This window comes from Arachis duranensis, chromosome 9, assembly GCF_000817695.3.
Source record: "Arachis duranensis cultivar V14167 chromosome 9, aradu.V14167.gnm2.J7QH, whole genome shotgun sequence".
NCBI classification, from domain to species: domain Eukaryota; kingdom Viridiplantae; phylum Streptophyta; class Magnoliopsida; order Fabales; family Fabaceae; genus Arachis; species Arachis duranensis.
The window spans coordinates 12,583,700-12,607,159 of NC_029780.3; the positions used below are offsets into that span (position 1 = coordinate 12,583,700).

The 23,460-nt window shown below is 35.0% G+C and overlaps 1 protein-coding gene and 1 long non-coding RNA gene across 2 annotated transcripts; both read right to left on the reverse strand.

Moving 5' to 3' along the window:
• Nucleotides 1-4,998: 4,998 nt before the first annotated feature.
• On the reverse strand, nucleotides 4,999-12,899 carry LOC127741488 (uncharacterized). Its single transcript, XR_008002675.1, has 3 exons — nucleotides 11,753-12,899; nucleotides 10,978-11,268; nucleotides 4,999-6,278 (listed from the first exon to the last, which is right to left on the reverse strand). It is a non-coding gene; the product is annotated as an uncharacterized LOC127741488 (long non-coding RNA).
• Nucleotides 12,900-20,687: 7,788 nt separating this feature from the next.
• Nucleotides 20,688-21,871, reverse strand: LOC107464722 (uncharacterized). Its single transcript, XM_016083680.1, has 5 exons — nucleotides 21,839-21,871; nucleotides 21,549-21,741; nucleotides 21,247-21,395; nucleotides 21,076-21,141; nucleotides 20,688-20,990 (listed from the first exon to the last, which is right to left on the reverse strand). Exons 1-5 carry the CDS (start codon nucleotides 21,869-21,871, stop codon nucleotides 20,688-20,690), a joined length of 744 nt encoding a protein of 247 aa, XP_015939166.1.
• Between the last annotated feature and the right edge of the window lie 1,589 nt (nucleotides 21,872-23,460).

Here is a 23,460-nt window from a genome sequence, read left to right on the forward strand (position 1 = left end):
CTTCTCAAAGCGGGTCTCACAACAGAGTAACATATTCTGACTCTCTCATCTTATTTGCTCTTGTTACATCAACTCCCATTTCCTTTGGTTATATTATGATTCGCCATATGTGGGACTCGGTCAGGAGCACCAAAAAGGCAAATCTGCCCTATGGTATGCTCTTAACCAGTATCTTTGAAATTTTTAAAGTTGACCTTTTGAATGAAAAAGTAGAGAATAAAGTGTCAATGGTCAAAGGAGGTGGAGCAGTGAAAAGAACCAAAAGCAAGAAATCCATGGCCTCAGAAAGCGAGTTTGAGGGCAGACCTGAGTCCTCCAAAACTGCCAAGTCCATCAAAGAAATTCTCACAGAATTTTCAAATATGTCAGAAGTCATGGTGCAATCTCATAAGGCTGCACGTAAATTGGCATATGAAAATGAAAAGGCATGGATGAGATGCAAAGATCGAGTAGGACTAATGCTGAAAAATCTGGAGAATGATTTGGGAGTTGATAATGAAGATGACGAAGGAGATTCTGATCTCAACATGTCTGATGATTAATTCTCTGTTTTAGTTTATGATATTGGCTAAAGTAGGCTCAATCTAGTACTTTATTTTGTTGGGTTGGATACTCTTATGACTCTGAGATACTCTGTGAAAACTCTGCTGTGTTTTGACTATATTCTGAATATTTTGCTTACTCAAAACTGTTTGCAGGTGCCCCTTTGATGACAAAAGGGGGAGAAAAATGCTGAAAATTGAAATTAGAAAACAGGGGTGAAATTCTCTCTTGAGAATTCATGATCACCAATGTTAATTGTTGGTCTATTTGATCATATTTTGTTTGTATTTTGATGCATCCATCTGATTGGTTCTGTTTGATCATATTTTGTTTGTATTTTGATGCATCTGATTGGTTATATTGCTGATATTTAATATTTATCTTTGTAAAATGTGCTTACTGTGTTTATGATACTGTTGAATTACCTAGATAAATTGCTTAATGTTGGATTTATTTTTGGCAGTTCCTTTAGGTTTTAAATGGAAATAGTTGCTGTGTTTGGAAATATTATATCTTGAAAAATATTTTTCCTACCATAACTGTGATTGCTCTGATCTGATTGGAAAATATTTTTGAACAGCAAAAACTATTTCAGTATGATTATGTTGTGTGTGTATTGAGCAGAAAATCACTTATATGATAACAAATTAGTTTTGTTTATCACTCTACTTCTGCTCATAAATCAAGCATTTAGCATCATGAATAAAAATGCTAAATAACATTGTTACTTGAAGCTTGATTCAAATGTTACAGGTTAGTGCTTCCCTTGGTAAAATAGCATACATTAAGGGGGAGCCATGTGACATTTAGAAAGGGGGAGAAATTCAAATTCAAAGGGAGTATTTCTTACTCAATCTTTAAATTTCTTTCCATTTCAATTTTAAATAATGTTTGTCATCAAGGGGGAGATTGATGAGTTTGGAAAACTCTAAATTAATATTTGTGATGACTAAACATTATTAAAAATAATTAATTACAAATTATTAATCTGATTTTCATTTAACATATATTGATTAAATAATTTAGTTGCAGGTTTCAATTGGGCCGAATTAAAAAGAAAGATCCCAAGCCCAATAAATTAAAATTCAGCCCTATGTAACTCTTGTTTTGTGATTATTGGCTGAAAAAGATTTTCTCAGTTGGGCTAGAATAAATCTTGTTACTATAAGCCCAAAGAATGATTTCCCATTTGTTCATTGCTTGATCCAAATTTCATCAGGAAAGCAAATGTTATTATTGGGCCAGAAATTAAATGTTATTGCAACTAAGCCCAACTTCACATTTGATGAGAGTTCCCAATGCATGATCCGAATCCACTAAGCATATAAAACAAAGTTCCATTGCTTCCAACGGAACTCCTTTGCTCATCATGATGGATTTCAAATTTATTAAAGTGAAGTTAATAAATGCATGGGAAATATGAGAGAGAATATCATTGACATGATTGATGGCATTAACATTACACGCCACCCAGGGAAGTAAAAGCAAGCTATTTTCAATTAATTTGTTTAATCACTTTGAATTGCTTTTCTTCAGTTTCTCTCTTCTCTCTCATCTCTTTCTCCTTCTTCTTCGGTCATTAACCATGGAAGCTACGTGGAGCTACCAAAAAGAAAAAGAAGAAGATGCATGCATCAAGACCATCAAGTTAATGATGGCACGGAAAAGAAAACCAAAAGTATGTTGTGGCTGAGATAATCACCAAATGTAGTAAGATTTGGTGAGGTAATCTCGGATCCTTCATACTCAAAAAGAAAGAAGAAGATTCGGCCAGCAAAGTGAGATCTTGGAAGCATGGCTTGTCTCTGATTCTGCATAACCACCACAGGAAGTAGCTAGAGTGGCGAAGTGATGGAAGAAGCAGAGATTGGAGCAGATGAAGTCATCATCATCATTAAGCATCAAGGGCCAGAAATCCATCTTGGAGAGGAAGCCAAGGATGGAGCGCTCGGATTGATGAAGAGTGATGACCAAGGAAGGACTAGAGGTATTTGCATGTTGGTTTTTGCATTAGTTACGTCTTCTCTCTCTGTGGCCGAACCGGTTCGTTTTGAAGGAAAGGAAGCTAAGCTCGGCTGTGTGTTTCAACTGTGAAGGCTTCACTTCTCTATAAAAGGGGTGAACAGTCATGGTTTGATTCAAGGAAAGAAAGTGAGAGTGCAAGGCACAGAAGTCTCATAGCTACCTAAGCTTACAGATTTTCTTCTCCTTCAATGTTTTCTATTTTGTAATTTTTTCTGTTTAATTTTGTCATGTCTTGAGTCTCATGGAAAAAAAGGCAAACAGTGAGGTTTGTATAAAAAATCCATAGAGCGGAAAAAGGAAGAGAGTGCAAAATTAAAAGAAAAAGCCATAGATGTCTTAGAGTTCCTTTGTTCATCTATGTTGTGTTTCATGATTCTGTGGGAATCCCCTTGTAAGTTGGGTTAGCACTTTACAACTTGTAATCTGGATGATTATAGTGAAATTCCATCATTGTTTTGATGGAGACTGGATGTAGGCTGCACTGCACTTAGCAGCTGAACCAGGATATGTCTGGGTGTAATCTTCTCTCTCTTCTACTTCACTTCTGTTTCTACTGTTCAGATAAAAATAAAAAATGTCTCGTGCCAAGTGACGAGACAAAATGAAAATGTCTCGTGGCTAGGGACGAGCTAAAAACAGAAAAATCTCCTCTAAGTCCAGCAAGTGTTAGCAAGAAAAAAGGGGCTAAGATTCAACCCCCCTTCTCTTAGCCACTGAAACCATCACTTTATACAAGCTGGACCAAATGAGTACAGACCTTTTCTAACTGTTCCTTGGAGAAGAGTCTCTTTGGAGTCTGTGATTTCACCAAACACATATTAGAGTTGAATTCAACCCAAACATTATTATCATAAACAAATTTATGAACACTTAACAAGTGCTTTTTTATATCAGGCACATGCACCAATCTTTGTAAATTGAAGAAGCGATTTGAAGAAAATGGTTTTATTAAACAACTACCAATTTTAGAGATTTGCAGTGAATTACCGTTAGCTACAAGCACATGTTCATTACCATTGTAGATTCCATATTCAGAAAAGTTTGATGTCTCTGGTGTCATGTGATAAGTTGCTCTCGAATCAGGATACCAATTCGGGTCATACACAGTGGATGGAGTTACTGCAATATTTCCCATAGCCATGTTTACTTGAGGCCTACCTTGATTTGTTCCAAAGCTTCTGTTGAATCTATGCTAACATTCAATTACTGTATGGCCAGATTTTTCACACACTTGGCATGTGAATTTTGATCTTCCTTGATCTCTTCCGTGACCAAAACTTATTTGAGTTGAATCTATATATTCCTCTAGCATGGAAGCTTCTTCTATGACTGTGTCCTCTGCCATATCCTCTTCTTAAGTTATTGTAATTGTAGTTACTACTGTTACTTTCTTCAAATATTTGTTGATTTCCAACTTGAGCAAGATTTGCTTGAATCGAATAAGCTTTCTTGAATTTCTCGAACCATTCTTCTTGAGCAAGTAGTAGTGCCTCAAGAGCTCCTATGGAAATTGGATTGTCTTTTGCATTGATTGATGTAATAAACAAACAATAGTCTTCAGATAGCCCTTCCAAGATTACTTCAATATGTGCAGCTTCATCCATTTGTGCTCCAACCCAAATTAATGCATCAACACTATTTTTTATTTCCAGCAAATAATCATTCATAGATCCTTCTTTCTTTGTGCTACTTAATTTTCTCCTTAATTGACGAATGTTGGTGACGAACGGATTTCTTGTGTGATCTAGAATATCACAAATAAATCCTCGTTACAAGTATAGTTTCTAAACCAACAAAAATCATTTCATACAAAAAATTGGCTGTCACAAGTAACAAATCCCTAATAAAATTGATAACCGAAGTATTTAAATCTCGAGTCATCTCTCAAGGAATTGCAGGGAAGTGTGCTTATAATTGGTTATGGAAAAGTGTGTTTTGGGGTTTTGGATAGGAAGCAAGAAAAGTAAATTGCGAGGAAAATAGACTAATAACTAGAAAAGCTCTTGGCAAGATATGAGAACTGGAAGTCCTATCCTAGTTATCCTTATAAATTGTGATGAGAATTGTCCGTTGCTCCCACTTAGTTAACCTCTAACTGTGGAGGAAAGTCAAGTGGACTAATCAATTTGATTCCTCAAGTCCTAGTCAACTCCTGAGGAAAGACTAGCTTTAGAGGGATCCAAATCAACCAGCAACTTTCAATTAACAATCAACAAAGGAGTTTGATAACTCAAGTGTCTCCAATTACTCAACCAAAATCAAGAATATAAAAATCTAACTTAAAATCCTCCCAAGCATTTTATCAAACACTTGGAAGGCACAACATGAAAACATAAAAAATCAATAAGAGACAATAAAATCCAAACAACCAATTGAAGGCATCGATAACACAAATTGAAGAAAGCAATCATAAATATAAAATACCTCAAATTGCATTAAATAGAAAATCAAATCTAACATCGAGTTCGGAAACCAAATTGGGAAAATAAACAAATCAACAAGAGAAATAGATGAACTAAAGTACTAGAATAAATAAAAGTAGAAGAGAAACTAAATTAAAGAAACATTAAACCTAGAATTAAGAATAAATAAACCTAAAACTAAGGGAAATCCTAAATCCTAAAACCTAGAGAGAAGAGAGAGACTCTCTCTTGAAAACTACATCTAAAACATAAAATTGTGAATAATGAGTTGTGTCTCTTGATTTCTCCACTCTGCAGCCTCTAATCTGTGTTTTCTGGGCCGGAAACTGGGTCAAAAACAGCCCAAAAATCGCTGGGGACGAATTCTGATACGCTGAAATTTCGTAGATGCACGCGTGCACGTGATGCACGCGTGCGCATTGCCTAGCTGTACAAACACTATGGTAGATTATATATCATTTCGAAGCCCCAGATGTTAGCTTTCAAACACAACTAGAACCGCCTCATTTGGACCTCTGTAGCTCAAGTTATGATCGATTGAGTGCGAAGAGGTCAGGGTTGACAGCTTTGCAGTTCCTTTAGCTTCTTGTATTCCTTCCACTTTTGCATGTTTCCTTTCCATCCTCTAAGCCATTCCTTCCCTGTAATCTCTGAAAACACTTAACATACATATCATGGCATCGAATGGTAATAAGAGAGGATTAAAATTAGCTAAATTAAGACCAAAGAAACATGTTTTCAATCATAGCACAAAATCAGAAAGAAAAATGTAAAGCATGCAATTTTCATGAATAAGTGTGAGAATAGTGGATAAAATCCACTCAATTAAGCACAAGATGTACCATGAAATATTGGTGCATCAGTTGGCCATGACTTGAGATGCAAAAAAATACCTGTAATCGTGCCCAGATCTAGTTTGTAAACATGCATCCTACCATTCTTGCAATAAACGAGTCACTCATTGATGCCAAAAGCCAAGATTTCAGCAACACATCTTGTCTTTTAATTTCCACGTTTTGTACTCTACTGAACTTCATCCAACACTCTTGTCTTGTGGTGAATTGTATTGGCGAGGAACGTTAGCTCCTTCAATGTGATCCATTAGTTCATGACCTTCGATTGTGGCTTTGGCTTGTTTCTTTATGGTAGAAAATTCTCTTCTTCTAGCTTGATCCTAATTAGAGTTGAAAAACTTTGTACTCCTTTAGTGTTGTTGTTATTGTCATCATTCTGATTCAGCAGTGTTGTTGCTACATTTGTTGGTATTGTCATTTCTGATTTGAAGCTCTGATACCATGAAAGGTATCAATAGGTAACAGATGGTAGATGAGAGAGAGAAAGAGAGGGGAAGATGGGGGAGAGATATTTCTAGAGAACGAGAAAATGAGTTTATGAATGATTAGGGGTGTCCGCGGATTGGATCAGATCGGATATGGCCGAAAATTCGATCCGATCCGCACAATTTCCATCGGATCGGATATCGGATATATCCGCATAGTTAAATCTTCTCTTTTTAATCATATTTAATGTAAAAAAATTCAATAAAAATATTTCTTTCATACTTTTAAACTTAATAATTCCTAAAATATTTTTAATCAAACTCTTTCTAAATAATAAAAATAAAATAATACAATATATGAATTATAATTACTAACTAAAACATACAAACAAGTAAATAGAATACCAAACATATATATTTATTTATTTTTAATTATTATTGTGCAGATCTGCGGATCCGCGGATCGGATACGCAGATGTAGAGCAGATATCCGCGATCCGATCCGATCCGCAAAGGGTGCGGATCGGATCCGATCCAATCCGATCAATTTGCGGATTGGATCGTATTTGTAATTTTTGGATCAGATGCGGATATTTACCACGGATCTGCGGATATGATCCGATCCATGGACATCCCTATGAATGATTGATTAGTGAGTGACCAACATGAGAGGCTTTTATAGTTTTAGTGTAGAGCATAAGTAACTAACTAATTGTAATTGTCTTAGCTAAATATATAACAGACTCTTAACCACTCTAACAAACTCTGTTAAGCTACATAATTACCTAACTAACTTACTCACCTTATCAGTTCTCTAATAAAATTTTATTCTTTAAAAATTTTTAAAAATTATTTTTGTTAGACAGATTAATCTCTCCGATCCATTATTTTAAAGGAGAATAATTTCTCTTATAATGATATTTTTAAAAAATTAATTGTCTTATATTAAAATTTATCGAATTTGTATATTAAAAATTTGATTAAAAATAACAAAAAGACCAATTAGTCTAGCAGAAATAATTTTTTTGGATTTCTAACAAATAAAAATTTGTTAGAGACCAAATATTTAATTTGAAATTCGTTAGGATGAAATTGAATATTTACTCTAATATTATTCGACAACCAATAATAATTGCATTACTATAGGATGACGCGATCGACTATCTTTTGAAATCATTGAATTCACGAGGAAATCTAAGTTTACCAGAATAATAAACTATCCTAGCTAAAATAATGCTTTTGTTTATTGAAAAGCTTTTATTTTGTTTATATTGGTAATTGGTAACTTATAATATAACGAAAAGAGACGAATTAAGTGAGAATTATCATAGTTCTAGAATCATATTGTATATAACAACAATAAGCTAAGGATCGGAATATTTGAACACAAAAAAAAAAAGGAAAAACACATGGCTAAGATCAGTGTGACACTTGCAATTACAATGTTGATAATTAAAATGCTTATTTGTTCTACCAATGCTGCTGAATTCTATAACACTGTATTCATGAATGATTATATTTCATCTACAATCACACAGTGTAGGATGCAATGCCAAAAACATTATCCGTATCATCTAGTAAAGAGGACAAAATGCATTCAAGACTGTTGCAACACTGAATGTTACAAACTCCATCAATATGATCTGAAAAGATATGCTGAATGCATTAAGGTTCTTTATGCTTTGTATATCAGATAATTTATTAACGGTAAATATCTAAGTTACTTTTAATCCGTTTAAGATTTTTTGTGAGCCTTTTTTGAATTTATATTATCTTATGTTGTGAATATTTAATGTTATAAAAAATTGTTCATATTCAATGCGATCATTTTTTTCACTTTTTTTTTTCATATCAATAATGTATTATTATCCAGTATCCACACAAAATGTCTCATATATTTACTTATATAACATAAAATACAATTGTCAAAAATAATTTTAAGCAAATCATCGCACATAAAAGAAGCTTCTAATAACAATATTTGAAATATATATATACTTCAAATGTTTATTTTAGTTTTGATTTATTTTTCTTTTTATTACACTAGATGTTATTACGCTAAATGCTTTCAATTACGTATAATATATATTACTTTATGTGAGGAAATAGTGGCAACCTTGAATACATTGGCATATATAAAAATGTTATAAGTGAAATAATTATTGTTAGAAGTGCTTATTGAAGGTTCCTCCTAGTTAAAATTATTTTAAATACATATACTATTGAAAAGAAAAGGATATGAGAGAGTCTACATACTTAATATAATTTTGTTCTTGTTTATATGAGTGGACTCATTTTCAGTTACTTTAAATTTAAATACTTGCATGTAAGGCTTTAATCTAGTCGTAATGATTTTTATCTAGCAACATGAGTACTCAGATTCGAGATTTGATTGACACCAATAATAAATATGAGCTTTTAGTGTTGAGTCTATTTCTCTCAATTTTTCGGTTTTATGTCGTTAACCATGCGATTTATTTGATAAATAGAGTACCATTATCAATTTTTAAATTTAAAACTTTTTTTGAAATTTTGTTTAATAAATCATTCAACTTCAATGACTTAAAAGTTTTTGGTTGTTCGTGTTATATTTCTATTTTGACAAATAATCATTCTATATTTGATTCTAGAGCATACAAAATAATTTTTTTGTTATCAATATAATTTTAAAGAATATATTATTTATATTTTAAATAAAAAAAATTGGTATAAAAATGGGACCTAAATCTAGAAAATAAAACTAAACAACTATGTTTGGAGATAAACTAACCCCTGTATAATCATAATCAATTATCAAACTAAGAATACTAGAAGAAAGATCAATAAAATGACATTCGGCACTAGCTATTATGCCTTATCTCGCAAGGTGATATGACCTGCGCATTTGTTATCTTCTCGATGAGTATGTTGAAACATGAGCTTTCAACTTTTATTTATATACCTTGCTATATGTCTAGTAATGCTATATGGGTTGCACAAGAGTGTACCTCTATTGCAGAGCATAGCAATAACTGCACTGAAATCCGATTCCATAATAACCCTTCTTAGGCCTAGCTCCCAAGCAGTTCGAAGTCCATTGAGAATCTCCCATAGCTCTGCTCTATAGGCTGTATAATATCCCAAATTAGCTTTTTAGCCTACAATCTATCTTCTCTGACTATCTCTAATAATTCTCCCACAACTCGCCTTTTCTTGACTGTTTTTCGTTGTACCATTAGAATTAACCTTAACCCAACCCAAAGGCGGCGGGATCCATCTTATATGTGCTTTAATTCTTGTCAATCTCATTCCATAAAGATTAGAGATCTTGCAGACCTCTTTTACATTCTTGATATAGGAGAATATAACTATAGAAGCATCTTCCAGTCTCATAAAAAGAGGGGAGAAAATCTCTCTATTTCTCCATCGTCACATCCACCAACATGTTACCATGAACACTGATTGCCATGGCATCTGTTTGGAGTGTACTAAATTCAATGCTAAATTCCAACAGATCCATGCATCAAATGGAGCTCTAAAGAAAGATTAAAGGTGAGAGGGGACTATGATTTTGGCTTAAAAGGTGGATACTTCTTGGCAATCTCGTAAGACATGACTCAGATTTTCTTCTGTATTGCTACAGATATGATAAGAAGAGCTTGCTCCAAACAATCTATGTCTTCTTTGAGACGTCATCAATTTTTTGTGAGCTACCATCTACATGAAACTCTTAATTTTTTGTGGTCCTTTCTACTTCCAAATCAAATTCTAAATTTGGTCCTGGGTCTTACCTAATCCCTTCAACTCTATATAAGCACTTTTAACAGTAAATATTCCATCTTGAAAAAGATTTCACAGCATTTGTCCTGTCCTATCTCCTCACAAGGAGGGGTATAGCTCTTATCTTGTTGATAATTGTTTCTTGTAAGTGACGAGCTAAAAAATTGAAATCCTACTCTCCATTTATGTTCATAGCTTCTATTACTTTGGCCTCTAATCTCTTAGTGGAGATTATTTCTGAACTGCAAGAAGTTTGGTTCTCCTATAATCCACCTGTTTTGTCACAAATTAGCCTTTTTTATTTTAAATTGAGAAAGAGATATGCTGCCTGCAGAACTTTGCAACCTTTGCTATTCCTTTTCACAAGTTCGAATCAACTGTCTTTATGTAAGTTAAGTAAAACAAATCCAAATTTCTGCCATATTTGTTTCGGAGGGTTTGCATCCAAAGAGGATTTTCCTCTTGAAGCATTCTCTAAAAAATTTTTTGTAAGAAAGCTTCATTCATGATTTGGAGGTCTCTGAAACCTAAACCTCTTAGATTTTTTGATTTGCATAAAGTTTTCCCAGCAAATAACATGCAGTTTTCTACCCCCCTTTTCACCCTAAATGAAGCTTCTTTGAATTTTTTTTTTATCTCATTACAGATTCTTTTTGGGATACAGGAGTACATCATATCAAAATTAAGGATTGGAGATATCATTGACTGAGCAAGAGTCACTCTCCCAACAAAGGATAAACAATTTATTTTTCAGCCTTTAAGCTTACGTTTCACCCTATCAATAGGATTTTTGTACACTTCTCTGCCTCTTTTGCTGTTTGTAGAAAATGCAACCAGATATCTGCCTGGCTGGTTAATATTTTTATATCCACTAATACGAGAAATTTTCTCTATGATGTTGGAGTTAAAATTTTTGGAGAAGAAGATGAAAGTTTTAATAATGCTTACTTTCAAACCAGAAGCTTCATTAAAAGACTCCAACATCTTATTGATATAATGCATTTGCTCAACTGATGCTTCAACAAAAAAGAACAAGTCATCCTCGAAGAGAAGATGGGAGATATCTAGTCCTGCTCTGCCCGTCCTCATAGGCTTCCAGCTTCCCAAATCCACGCATTGTTCAATCATTTGAGACAGTTTATCAATAGAAATCACAAAAAGCTCAAGGGAGATGGGTCCCCATGTCTTATACCGCCATGGAGAACGAACTCATCAGATTAGCAACCATTCCAAAGCACCCTGCATTTAACAAATGAGATACAGGCCATGATGATATCTATAAAACACTGGGGGAATCCGAAATCAATTAAACTCTTCTTGAGAAAATTCTAGTTCAACATGTCATACGCTTTTTTGAAGTCGATCCTCACCACCATGATTGGGGGCAATTCTCTCAAGAAAAATTGGTTTAATTCTTGCAACAATAATTTTTATAATACACTTGTATGCAACATTACATAACGCAATTGGACAAAATTGGAAGATGAATTCGGACTAAAAATCTTTGGTATGAGCACAATAAGAGTTTGGTTGATGTCACTAATAAGATCATGAGAGAGTTAAAGGGTCTGGATAAAGGAGCAAAAATTATCAGCCAGAATGTTCCAATTTTCCTTAAAGAAAAGAGCAAAGAAACCATCCTGTCTCGGGAATTTCAAGGAGCCTATCCCAAATACTACCTCTTTTATCTCCGCCATAGAAGGAGAAAGGATAAGAAACTTACTTTCAGTTTTACTCAAGGGAGGATAATGATGTTGTATGCTCAAATCAGGTCTGTTCCTCTCCTCTTTATAAAGATCTTGGAAAAAATCAAAGGTCATGTCTTTAAGAAGATCTTGGTCTTCACACCAGTTGCCATAAGGGTTTTTTAGCTTGTAAATCTTGTTTTTCCTTCTTCTGATCAAGGTCTTTGTATGGTAAAATCTTGTGTTCTTATCTCCATCTGTAAGCCACTGTTGTCTAGATTTCTAGAGCCAAAAATATTTTTCTTGTTCTAAAATAGTGTCCAACTCTTTGTTAAGCTCTTTTTCAAGCTCATATAAGAATTGGTCCCTTTCATAGGATGGAGCACACTAAATCTCCTTTGGTCTATTCATGATTCTTCTTTTTTTTCCTGAATATGTCACCAAACATATTTTATTCCAACTCTTAAGGCTGTTGTTGAGGTAAGTTAGGATATTGGAGAAGGAATCATGTTTTTTCCAATTTTGAAGAAGAAAATTTCTGAAAGAAGGGTGGGTTTTCCACATTACTTCAAAACAAAATAATTTATGACCTCTGTCCACTCTATCAGGATTGGTGGTAAGACAAAGAGGGTAGTGGTCTAATATTCCAAACAAAAATAATCATTACAACAGAGAAAAAAAAGATCACAAGCCTAGAAAGACAAAGCCCAAGTCTCAAGCACACAACATTTCCTCCTCTGACTAAGGAGGGCTAGCTTTATCCATATCATTTTTCTAGTTCTGATTTTTTCAAAAATCTCTATCGCTGCAACCAACTCTTCTGAGTTTTCTTCAACAAAATCTTGATTTTTCAATTCCACTTCTGAACCATTGGGAGATAAGGAGGCTTATATCTCTAATTTGGCATACAAGTGGGTGATATAACTTTCACATCCTGGGTTTCCATATCCAGTGAAGGGTTTGCCCAGTTCTCCTAATGGTGAACATGGTTAGCATGGGGAGGGTCAGGTGTCATGGGGGTTGTTTAGATGGATTGGTGGGAGGTGATATGAGAAGAAGGGGTTGAAATTCTGTTGGGTGAAGGATTAGGTTGGTGTTTTCCTTTGATATGGTACAAAGGCTTTGGTAGGGCTTGGGCATAGCTTCATATTGAGACATAGGTTTAGTGACATGTTGTTTCGTGATAAGAGTAGAAGAGTTTTGGGGCTGGAATTAAGCTTTAGGTTTGCGGGCCCTAGTAGTGACAGCGCTTGTTTTGTTACTGTTATAGTTTCTCTCATAGGTGCCACTACATATAGCATTTGGGCTAACATTTGTTGGGCTAGTGAAAACAATCGGGTTCGGGTCAGATTGGCTTGGTTGAGTGAGAAGTCTAGAGGTTGTTCTGGTATGTATTTTCATTTGATTCCTCCACATTAGCGATATCATTTTTTTCACCCGTTAGATCTTGTAGAGCAGCAAACTCGACGCATTACCAACAATGATGTTTTTTGCTCCTGCTCTACTACTTGTACCCTCCCCTGTTTTGCTCTCTTTTTTGCCACAAGATTGTCTCAATATAAGTATCCAAGGACGAAACAATTCATCTTCATTAGTAATCATTTTTTTACCTTTATCCAATTCTAGATTTTCCTTATTGCTCTTGCCATCAGCCTGGCCTCCCTCTGTTTTGCTTTTCCCACCATCATCAGTGCCTCCATGTTTGTTCTTTGGACAAGCTCCTTTTTCATATCCTATTCTGGAACATTTAAAATAGACTTTATGGATATCCTCATATTCTACGACGTGAGTGACTCCATTAATCATATATTGAGAGACCAACGATTTATTTAGCCAAACTTTGACACACACTCAAGCAAACTTTCCATGAGCTACCTTTGCTGTATTGGTATCAACTATTGAAGTTTTTCCAATAATGTTTTCAATCTGCTTGAGGACTGCATTGTCATAGTATTTAATAGCAAGACCTAGAATTCTCACCATACTACTATGTTGTTTATGGATACCTCTGTTGGATTAAAATCTGGCTTTCAGAGTCTGATGGTTAGATAGTGGTCCATCACCTTCCATGGTCCTTTCATGAAGGCATAGTCCAAATCTTCAGAGCTGTGAAATCTTACTAGAAAAAATTCATTGTCCAAATCGATGACATTAATGCTATCCTGTTTACCCCAAATGATTTTCAACCTCCTTTTCAAAATTGGGAGTGAAATTTTTTTTTCAATAATTTGACAATAAGGCAACCCCACCAATCTTTTCTCAGATCTCTCATCCTGCCTTCTCCAATGACCGCATTGTATAAGTCATTAGGCATTTTCTTGATAGTAATCTCATCATCATTCATTTCATCATCTTCTTCATCCTCCTCATTATTAGCCATGTTAGCCTCCTTAGTAGTTTCCATGTTTTTCTCTTGTTCTTTCATTACTCCAACTCCTGTTCTGACTGCTTTTGCGAATGACCCCCACAACATGAAAGCAATCGGTTGAACTACATTTGTTTATGTCTCCTATTTGTCATCCATTCTCTTTCGTCTCTATTCTTCCTCCATCCAGTCTTCAATGCATGGTGCCAGTGTCGTTGTTCTAGAGAAATCTTTCCTCGCTCCTCCTTTTCTTACATTTTTTGTGCTCTTTTTATCAACATCTTCCCCTTTTTCTTGATAGTCCATGAGGACGAGAGGCTCCCCCTCTCACAAAACCACCTCTCATGGTTGTTAGACGCAACCTCTCACCACTTTTTTTAGATATAGAGTGATATTGTTGCCATTAACTTTTTGATCCAATAAAAATCCAACCAACACACTATTTAGCTCGACCACCTGTTCCACCTTCACAACTATTGCATTATGAATTTTCTCATCTTTTTTATGAGAAAAAAAATTTTGGTATCCAAAAATATAGTTTTTTTTATGGACTCATTTTTTCTCTTGTAAAAAATAGTCCATCATCCAAAGAATCCATTAGTCCTCACATCCTTTCTAAGCCCATTTTTTTTATTTTGATCCATCACACAATAATCAACCTTCATTGTCCATTAACTCAAATCCCATGTATCTTGACCCACTCATTTCCAGTACCACCTTTTCCACTCTATCTAATGACCCCTTACAAATTTTTTCTATTCTCCTTTGGTGACTTTAGGCCACCTCCTCATGGCATCCAATCATCGTTTCCTAGAAACACACCTTCTGCGCAACCCCCAACTCATCCTTCCTACAAATGATATTCAAGTTTCTTCTTCTCTCATGCATGACCTCAGCCTTCTTCATCTTCTATTCCCCAACCCATATCTTATATCCCCTCATCCAAATCATCTATAATCACCACCTCGCCCAATCCACCACCACGCGTCCATGCCGTAGCTAGCGCCTTTCTCGTCCTCTGATTCACTTGTCATATTATGTTTGCAATTCTTCTCTTACTTATCAATGGACCCTCTACATTCTCAAGTTGTCGAGATCCCCTCTATTCTATTTTTTCAATTTTTTTACTGTTTTTTGTTCACAGAACTTACATTTTACCATTGCAATCTGAACATGAACAAAAAGTATTTTGAGAGGCCAATCAGGTTTCTCATTGACACCTTGTCATGAAGAAAGAGCTTGCTGCATTAGAATTAAATAAAACTTGGTCTCTTGTTGAGTGTCCCCCAAAGGTGAAACTCATAAGTTGTCGATGGGTGTATAAAATTAAACGTTGTCCTCGTCCAAGTGGCTCAATTGAAAGATACAAAGTATGTTTAGTGGCCAAAGGTTTCACACAGACTAAAGGAGTGAATACTTTTGAGACATTCTCACTCATTGTCAAACCAGCCACTGTCCGCATACTTTTGGCTTTAGCTCTATTAAACAATGGCCTTTAGCAGCTAGATGTCAATAATGCTTTTCTCCATGGAGATTTATCTGAATTGGTATATATGGAGCTGCCATCGGGCCTCTCTTCTAGTCTTCCAAATCAATGTTGTCGTCTCCACAAATCTTTGTATCGGTTGCCAGTCTAGTCGAATGTGGTATGAAAAACTCTCCATTTTTCTTTTTTTTTGTGGATATCAACAGACTATTTTCGATTATAGCCTATTCATTAAGGTTGTGGGCAGAGAAGTATGTATCTTGTTAATATATGTTGATGACATTGTGGTTATTGGAAATTCAATTTCTGAGATTGTAGCCATTAAGCGAATCTTAGACTCTCATTTTAGGATTAAGAATCTTGAAATTTTAAAATATTTTTTGGATATTGAGGTGGCTGACCCTAGTAAAGGGATTGCACTTTCATAGCAGAAATACTACTTAGATCTTTTGACTTATTCTGGTCTTTTGGAAGCTAATCCCATTAGTGTTCCCATGGATAGTGCAATTAAACCTTTTTAAGATAACATTCCTCTTCTTCCAGATCCCTTTGTTTATCGTTGCTTTGTTGTTCGCTTGATTTACTTAACCACTACTCACCCGAATATTACTTATGCAACTCAGCAGCTAAATCAATTTTTAGCTACACCAACTCAAGCTCATTACAAAGTAGTTGTTCGTATTCTTCGATATCTTAATACTAGTCTTGGCATGGAACTTTTCTTTCCTTGGAGTTCTAATATCCAAATTTGCGGTTTTAGCGATTTAGATTGGGTCGGTTGTCCGGATATACGTAGGTCTTTAACTGGCTATTGTTTCTTCTTGGAGATTCTTTAGTATCATGGAAGACTAAAAAACAAATCACTACTGCTCGTTTTTCTACTGAAGCTGAATATCGCGCTCTTGCTAGTACCACGTGCGAGCTCTTATAGATTCTCAATTTGCTGAAGTTCCTTAATGTACCTTGTGCTTGCCCTCCTCTTTTGTTTTGTGACAATCAGAGTGCTTTACATATTGCGGAAAATCTAGTTTTTCATGAGCACACTAAATACTTAGAAGTAGATTGTCATTTGGTTTGTCAAAAGGCTCAAGGTGGAGTAATGAAGTTACTTCCTATTCCTTTCTTCGGTCAACTTGCAGACATCTTCAGAAAGCCTCTTTCTACTCAACTTTTTCACATTAATTTGTCCAAATTATGGATTCTTGACATATAACATCCTCTAGTTTACGGGGACATATTGGACCAGTCACCTTTATTGACCCAATTCAAGCAAAATCATGTCCAACTAGATTAAATCATCTTTACATCTCCTCACATCTCTTTCTTCTAGAAGTAGTGACTTATCATACAAAATCATTCTGTTAGAATTAGAATCTTTTATGATATTTACAAGTTTATTAGGATTATGATAAGGTATACAGGATTCTCTCTAATTTGTATATATCTTTGATTCTAAAGAATGATACATAACGAAATTCATATAATACACCGTTTATGAATCTTTCTTTCTCTGTCCATTGTCTTAGTAATTATTTTATGAATCTTGAATAGATGGATATAAGTGGGAGCTAGTTAAGATAGTCAGTCACAGCAGTTGAGATTCAGTTGAAATTGGTTTTGTCAACTTGCATTGGTTGTTATAGTTAGTTATAGAGTTGGCTTACGTTGTTAATTATGATTAAAAAGGATTATGTTTAATTTTGCATGTTTCTATATGTGGTGTTGGTGCTAACAAATTGTTAGTATGGTTGATTATGACTATATTAATAAGATAATTATAAAGTTGCACGTTGATGATTGTTGATTATTATTGTAGAAGATGCTGAAACTTTTGTATCGTTAAAATGTGAATTAACTGGATATTAAATTAGTTTCTAATTAGTGTAATTGAGATTTTTCCTTTAATTTACGGATGACCAAAATCATCAATTATTAATAGAAATTGAAAATTTAAGATTAAGTGCGATATAGCTTAATAAGACAATAAGAAATTCACTATGGAGATTGAGAAGATTCATACTCCTCATTACTACTTTTTTACTATTATAGATTATGGATTATAGATTTGTTACTCTTTCAAAATCTTATTAAGTACTAAAGTATCTTTCTGAGTAGTTTCCGTTGAAATCATTTTTACTACAAATTAAAGCGTAGGGATTTTTCATTTTCACGCTATGATGAAACCATTTTTATTAAAAATTTAAACTGATAAAAAAAGTAATATAAATAATTATATATTTAACCTTTTTTTAGGTAAGAATTGTTTTGAATTTGTTTAATTTTTTTATGGTTTTTTTATTTGTCTTATATTATTTTTTTTCCTCTTTTAAGGTTCACTCTATATACAATTCAAACATAAAATTTTCTTCCCAAAACTTATATTGATAAAAAAAAAATAACATGAATGTTCAATTTGATACTGGCTATATTGGTCATTATAAAAGCTAAGCCATCCTACTTAGAAATGTTCAATGTATACCTAAAAACAAGAAAGAATATGATTTCTCAAATCGCATTCAACTTCAAAAATTGACTAAGTGAGGAAAGAAAAAAAAAAAGTAGAAAAACCTAGCGAAGAGGAGGGTGCTTTATTATGTGGGTTTGCTTTTCTTTTTAGAGATGATAGATAGAGAAGTTGAATGAGTGGGACGAGACATACACGAACCTTGTAGCATTTGCCGTTGCTATAGGGTTTAATTTTCTCACTTTAAATTCACAAAACATACATACATGCTTAATTGGTTCTTTTGTTTTGTTCCTCGGGATTGCCGTCTAGCTTTTCTTTTCTTTCTTTTTGTATTAGCAGCACATACCTACACACACACTTTCTTTAATTTTTGTTCAAAGCCATGCTTATAGGGACAACCCTTCTCTTTATAGACCCTCTTGAATCTCAAGGGATGGACCATTATTGCACGTTCACACCTTCACTCTCTAACAAAATTGTTATCCAACTGCTGAATTTTCATGTCCAAGTGTGTTCTTTTGACCAAGGTGATAGATATTTTGATTCTTTTTAATTATAAGTATACTTTTATTATTAGAAACAATCTTTCATATACTTCTTTATATATATATATATTTAAAATCTAAAAAAATAATATTATGATATAGCATTAGAATTTTTTATAACCTAAAAATTCAAAGTTTGATTTTGTTGACTCAAAAAAAATGATTTTAATATAAGATAAATAAATAAATATAGTCTATATATACACAAAAATATTTACTCAAATCTAAAAAGAGCAAGGCTCTTGTATGTGGAACAGTGTATTAAAAATATAGTTATTTGTATATTTTTTTTATTAGTTTAAATTTTTATAAAAATGTTTCCATGACGTTTATGTTTGATGAAAAGCATGGTTAGGAAACATTTTTCATACACTAACTGTCCAACGAATTAATAAGGTAAAGAATAGTATTTTTAGTTTCATTTTCATCATTTATAAACCGTGACCATAATTCTAAATTGTGGTCTAAATTCTAATCCGTAACTAGCTTCAATAATAGGCTGAATTTTTTTTATATGATTTAGCATTGTGAGTTTTGCTCGGTTATGATGATTAGGGGTGAATTACACTGTTATGACAGCGTTAGTTTTAGAAATTTTAGGGGAAAGAAATCGGACCGTCCGAATTCATGATGAGAGAGAAAGGAGCACAAATCGAACGGTCCGATTTGTGTGCGGCTGAGTTTTGCTATGCATGAAATCGGACTCACCGATTTCAGGAGGTCCAAATTTTTAAAACCAAGAGTGCTATAATCGGATTCATAGATTTTTGGTGGGAAATTTTATTTGAATCCGGGAGGGCAGCAATCAGACCCACCGATTTGTGATGCCAAAAAAATTATTGAAATAATAGGACACGGTCGGTCCGTCCGATTTGATTGTAACTGCATACATAAACCCAAAAAAATCACAGAAACTCCATTCTTCCTCTGCTCATGTTCTTCGTATGCTCTCATTCCTCTCTTTCATCCTTGCAGGATAGATTTTTGTGAGATTGAGAGTAGTTAAGTACGTATAGTGTTATGGATGATAGAGTTGGGTTAAAAATTTATTGTTACGGGCAGATTTTATTACAAACATATGAGAGAGTTCAATTTGTGTGTGAAAATCCATTAGATATTGTTATTCCGTTCACATTGTCATTTGAGGAATTGAAAGGTGTGATTTGTGAGAAGATAGATTCTCAAATATCTAGGAGAGTATCGTGTATTTTGTACAGGTATCCTTTATCTGTGTTTGGTGGGTTCGTTCAATTTCAAACCAAATACGTGACGGATGAAGTGAGTATGCATGAGATGTTCTCAATGTATATGGAAAATCGCCACCGAATGTCGTGCATTGAGTTGTATATTGAGTTCGAGCAATCTGAAGCGGGCCGTAATATTGAATTGGAAGATTATAATAGTGAAAGCGAGGAGGAATTTGAAAGTAACTATGAGATCGTTGGTCCAGGTGAAGACGAAGATGAAGCTGACGGCACCATGAACGCAGATGCAGATGTGGCGGAAGTTGCAAATGCACTAGCAAACCCACATCTGTTTCAGGAGCCTTCTTTCTTGAGGTCGTTGGATTTGGAGGCTATGCATGCACTGGAATTTCCCCAATATATGAATGCAGGTATGTAAAGAAATATAGCTTTGTGATATTCTGAATTAGGAAAAGAATAAGGTCAGATGAGTAGTATATGTGATATGTGGATAGTAATTTGTGACCATTGCATTTGATTACTTTATTAGTTAGTAGTTCTTTATTATAAATTATATTTAGTTGTTCCTTACGTAGATAGAATAGAAGAAAAAATGACTATTATGATCATATATGGTAATGAATGATTTATTACTGATTACATAATAAAGGATTTATTACTTATGATGTATGCAGCGCTTCCTGTTATGGCGGATGGTGAGTTCACGGTGGGGATGGAATTCAGTTCAAGGGAGGCAGTAATCAAGGCAATGAAAAATTATACCATCCGTATAGGTGTAAACTATCGGGTATATGTAACCTTTACCTTTTTCACTTGTGGCCGTACCTATCAAAACACAACATATATTGGAAATAAAAGTTCATCATGGATTTACTAATTGAAATTCATAATCAAATTGAAAATCATTACCAACAGTTTGTTTTACTTGCACTAGGTGCCGGATCCTCATCAACAGCATCGTCATCATCCTCATCCTCATCCTCACCCTCATCTTCATCGTCATCCTCATCCTCACCCTCATCCTCACCCTCTGGATGGTCTACTAGGTAGTTATCAATCTCATCATCAACTACCCTATTACTCTCTTGAATTAGACTCATCGGAATACGTCTAGTATTTCCACTGTGTATAATCCCTCCCGCCCCTTCAGCACTTCTGCTTGAGTCAACAGACATTTTGGCACCAAAATTATTAGAGGAAGTGCGAACCTGATGTCTCGAATCCAATGACCTCCTAACTGGAGTAATACCACCCGGATGTGCTTGACCTGTTGTGGGATGTCAACATAATTACCTGAATGTGAGTGGTGCGGCCCCGGTGCCATGAAACCAAGCAGCTGACTGAACGAAGCTTGCTCCCCTGGCTCAAACTATTGCCCACCCCAATACTGTTGATGTACCGGGAATGACATTGAAAATTATTAAGACGGATGCGTGTCAGGAACATATGATGCAAAATACTCACCCTCTGTTGTGGCGGTTTCGGTGGCGGTGGTGGTGGAGGTGTCGGTGCCGGTGCCGGTCCCCGTGCCGGTTCGGGTGCCCGTGGTGGTGGAGGAACTTCTAGATTCTCTTGGAATACAAGGTTCAACAATTGCAAGTGGTCACCAAATTCTTCTCAGTACCAATACATGTAAATTTCCAATGGATAATGTAAAGGCACCAAGTCATCAGAGAGAATGTGACTATACCGATTGGTCTACTGCATCACCCAAAAAGAGTGGGTATTGGCCCAATCTTGATTCTTAGGCCCAGTTAGAACTTCACCGTGTGATGCACCTAAATCCCGCTCTTGATTAGGAACACCCTGTCTCAGGCCAAATTGCCTCCTGACTCTATTAGATGCATGCCACTCGATGCATTCAAAAGAAATAAGTGGCACCGTGGCACTCCAGATAACCGAATTATGACGGATGTCTAAAGGAATCACGTCTGGGTCAATGTCTCCAATGCCATAAGCCTGCCAAACAAACTGGACACATTGAACCAGTCAGATGATTATACAACAATTAATCCACTGAACAAGCTACATTCGGTACTTGTATTTTATAACATACCTGTCCTTCTTGTAGATCATCCAACAACCTCATGTAGTGTGCAAGCGAATTATATCGGTAGGCCTAGTTATCACGATCCCAGTTACGCCACCTGCCGTCAGACAATCCATTATTAACTTATTCTGTGGTAAACAAAATACAATTTCTAGAAGTTCTTTCAATGCATACTTGAAGGTTGTGGTAGGTTTAGAGAATGGGGGTTGAATCTATGCGTTTCTTTTAAGTTACAGAAATGACCCTTTAAAACAAACTTTCAATTCTGATTCTATTTGAACTCAGCAGCAAAAATTTATGAGACAATTTATTTTTGTCTCATGAATATCAGAAAATAGAACACAGCAGAGAAGGGATGAGCTAACACCAGCATGTATCCTGGTTCGGTTGCCTTGTGCAATGCAACCTATGTCCAGTCTCCTCCACAACTATGGAGGAATTTCACTATAGTTAAAAGTATTACATACACCAATTCCACAGGATTGACACAATCCTTTCACACTCAAGTTCTAACCTATCTTGACATTGGCTACGATAATACCTAACTCTTCACTCTTAGTGCTAACCCAACTAAGAAAGGGATACCTCACAGGTACAAAATACAAGACATAGACATACCTAAAGAAATCTGAAAATAACTCTAGGCTTTTCTCTCAAGTGTATCACTCAGCCTTTTTCTACTCATGGTTTTTACTTGAGCTCTCTCAATATGCCTTTTCACACAAGAAATTACAGAAAGATAAACATAGAAAAGTACATCACAATCTGTAAAACATGAAGGAGATCGACTTCATCAACAGCCTCTTCGCTATGTGCAAAACCAGGTTTGCAAACCTCAGATACAGTTCTTCAGTATTGGCCGAATGCTTCTTTGAAAGAAAGCATTATCCAAGTAGAGGTACTTCTTTACAGAACACAACTCACAAAGCTCTGGTTTTCTCTCCTTGGTTCTGAATGAGAAAAAACTATTCTTTTATCTCCTTGCATGTTGCTGGGTTCTTCTTCATAGGTCAACTCCTTGAGCCTTGAGCTTCACCAACTCACTGTCTCACTTTTTCCCATTAATCCTCACAATGGAAACTTTGCTTCTGAATTCTCCATCTTGACCGAAAGCCATAAAACAGCAACCACAAAAGTCTTCCAATGGTAAACCGAATCTGAACCCTTAAAAACCAACTTGGTCCCCAAGACATGTTTGAGACCGTGGATTTATAGCAGAGAAGAACAGAGATCCTCTTTTCCATATGGCTCAAAATGGAGTGGCAGAGAGTTGAAGATGAAGAGAAGAAAGTGTATTGCATGTACAAGGAAATGGGTTACCTTTAACCTAAGCTTGATATGGTTTGAATTTGTTGATTAGACTTCTGCGTTTCAAGCTTGGACTTTCTCTTTCTTGCTTCTTTGATGATCACCTTAGGAAAGAAGCTTTCTCTTTCTCTTTCTCACTTTTCTGAATTTTGTGATTTGACTAAGACAGAGAAAAGAAGAACGTTTCTTTGGTAGTGAGATCAAATTGGAGGGATTTGAAATTGAGTTGGGTTTGGATCGGATATCCATTAAGCAACCCGTTTGGCCCATCTGACTTCTTTCTTTACTTTTCCTTGGGCTTCTCTTTTTACTTTCAGCCC

Bases quoted from the DNA above. Each gene is read 5' to 3' on its own strand.
- LOC107464722 (XM_016083680.1), bottom strand. From the start codon at position 21,871: ATGAGGTTGTTGGATGATCTACAAGAAGGACAG. The intron at 21,742-21,838 runs GTATGTTATAAA...TTTGTTTGGCAG, and splicing joins ATGATCTACAAGAAGGACAG to GCTTATGGCATTGGAGACAT. The intron at 21,396-21,548 runs GTGAAGTTCTAA...GGTACTGAGAAG, and splicing joins GGATTTAGGTGCATCACACG to AATTTGGTGACCACTTGCAA.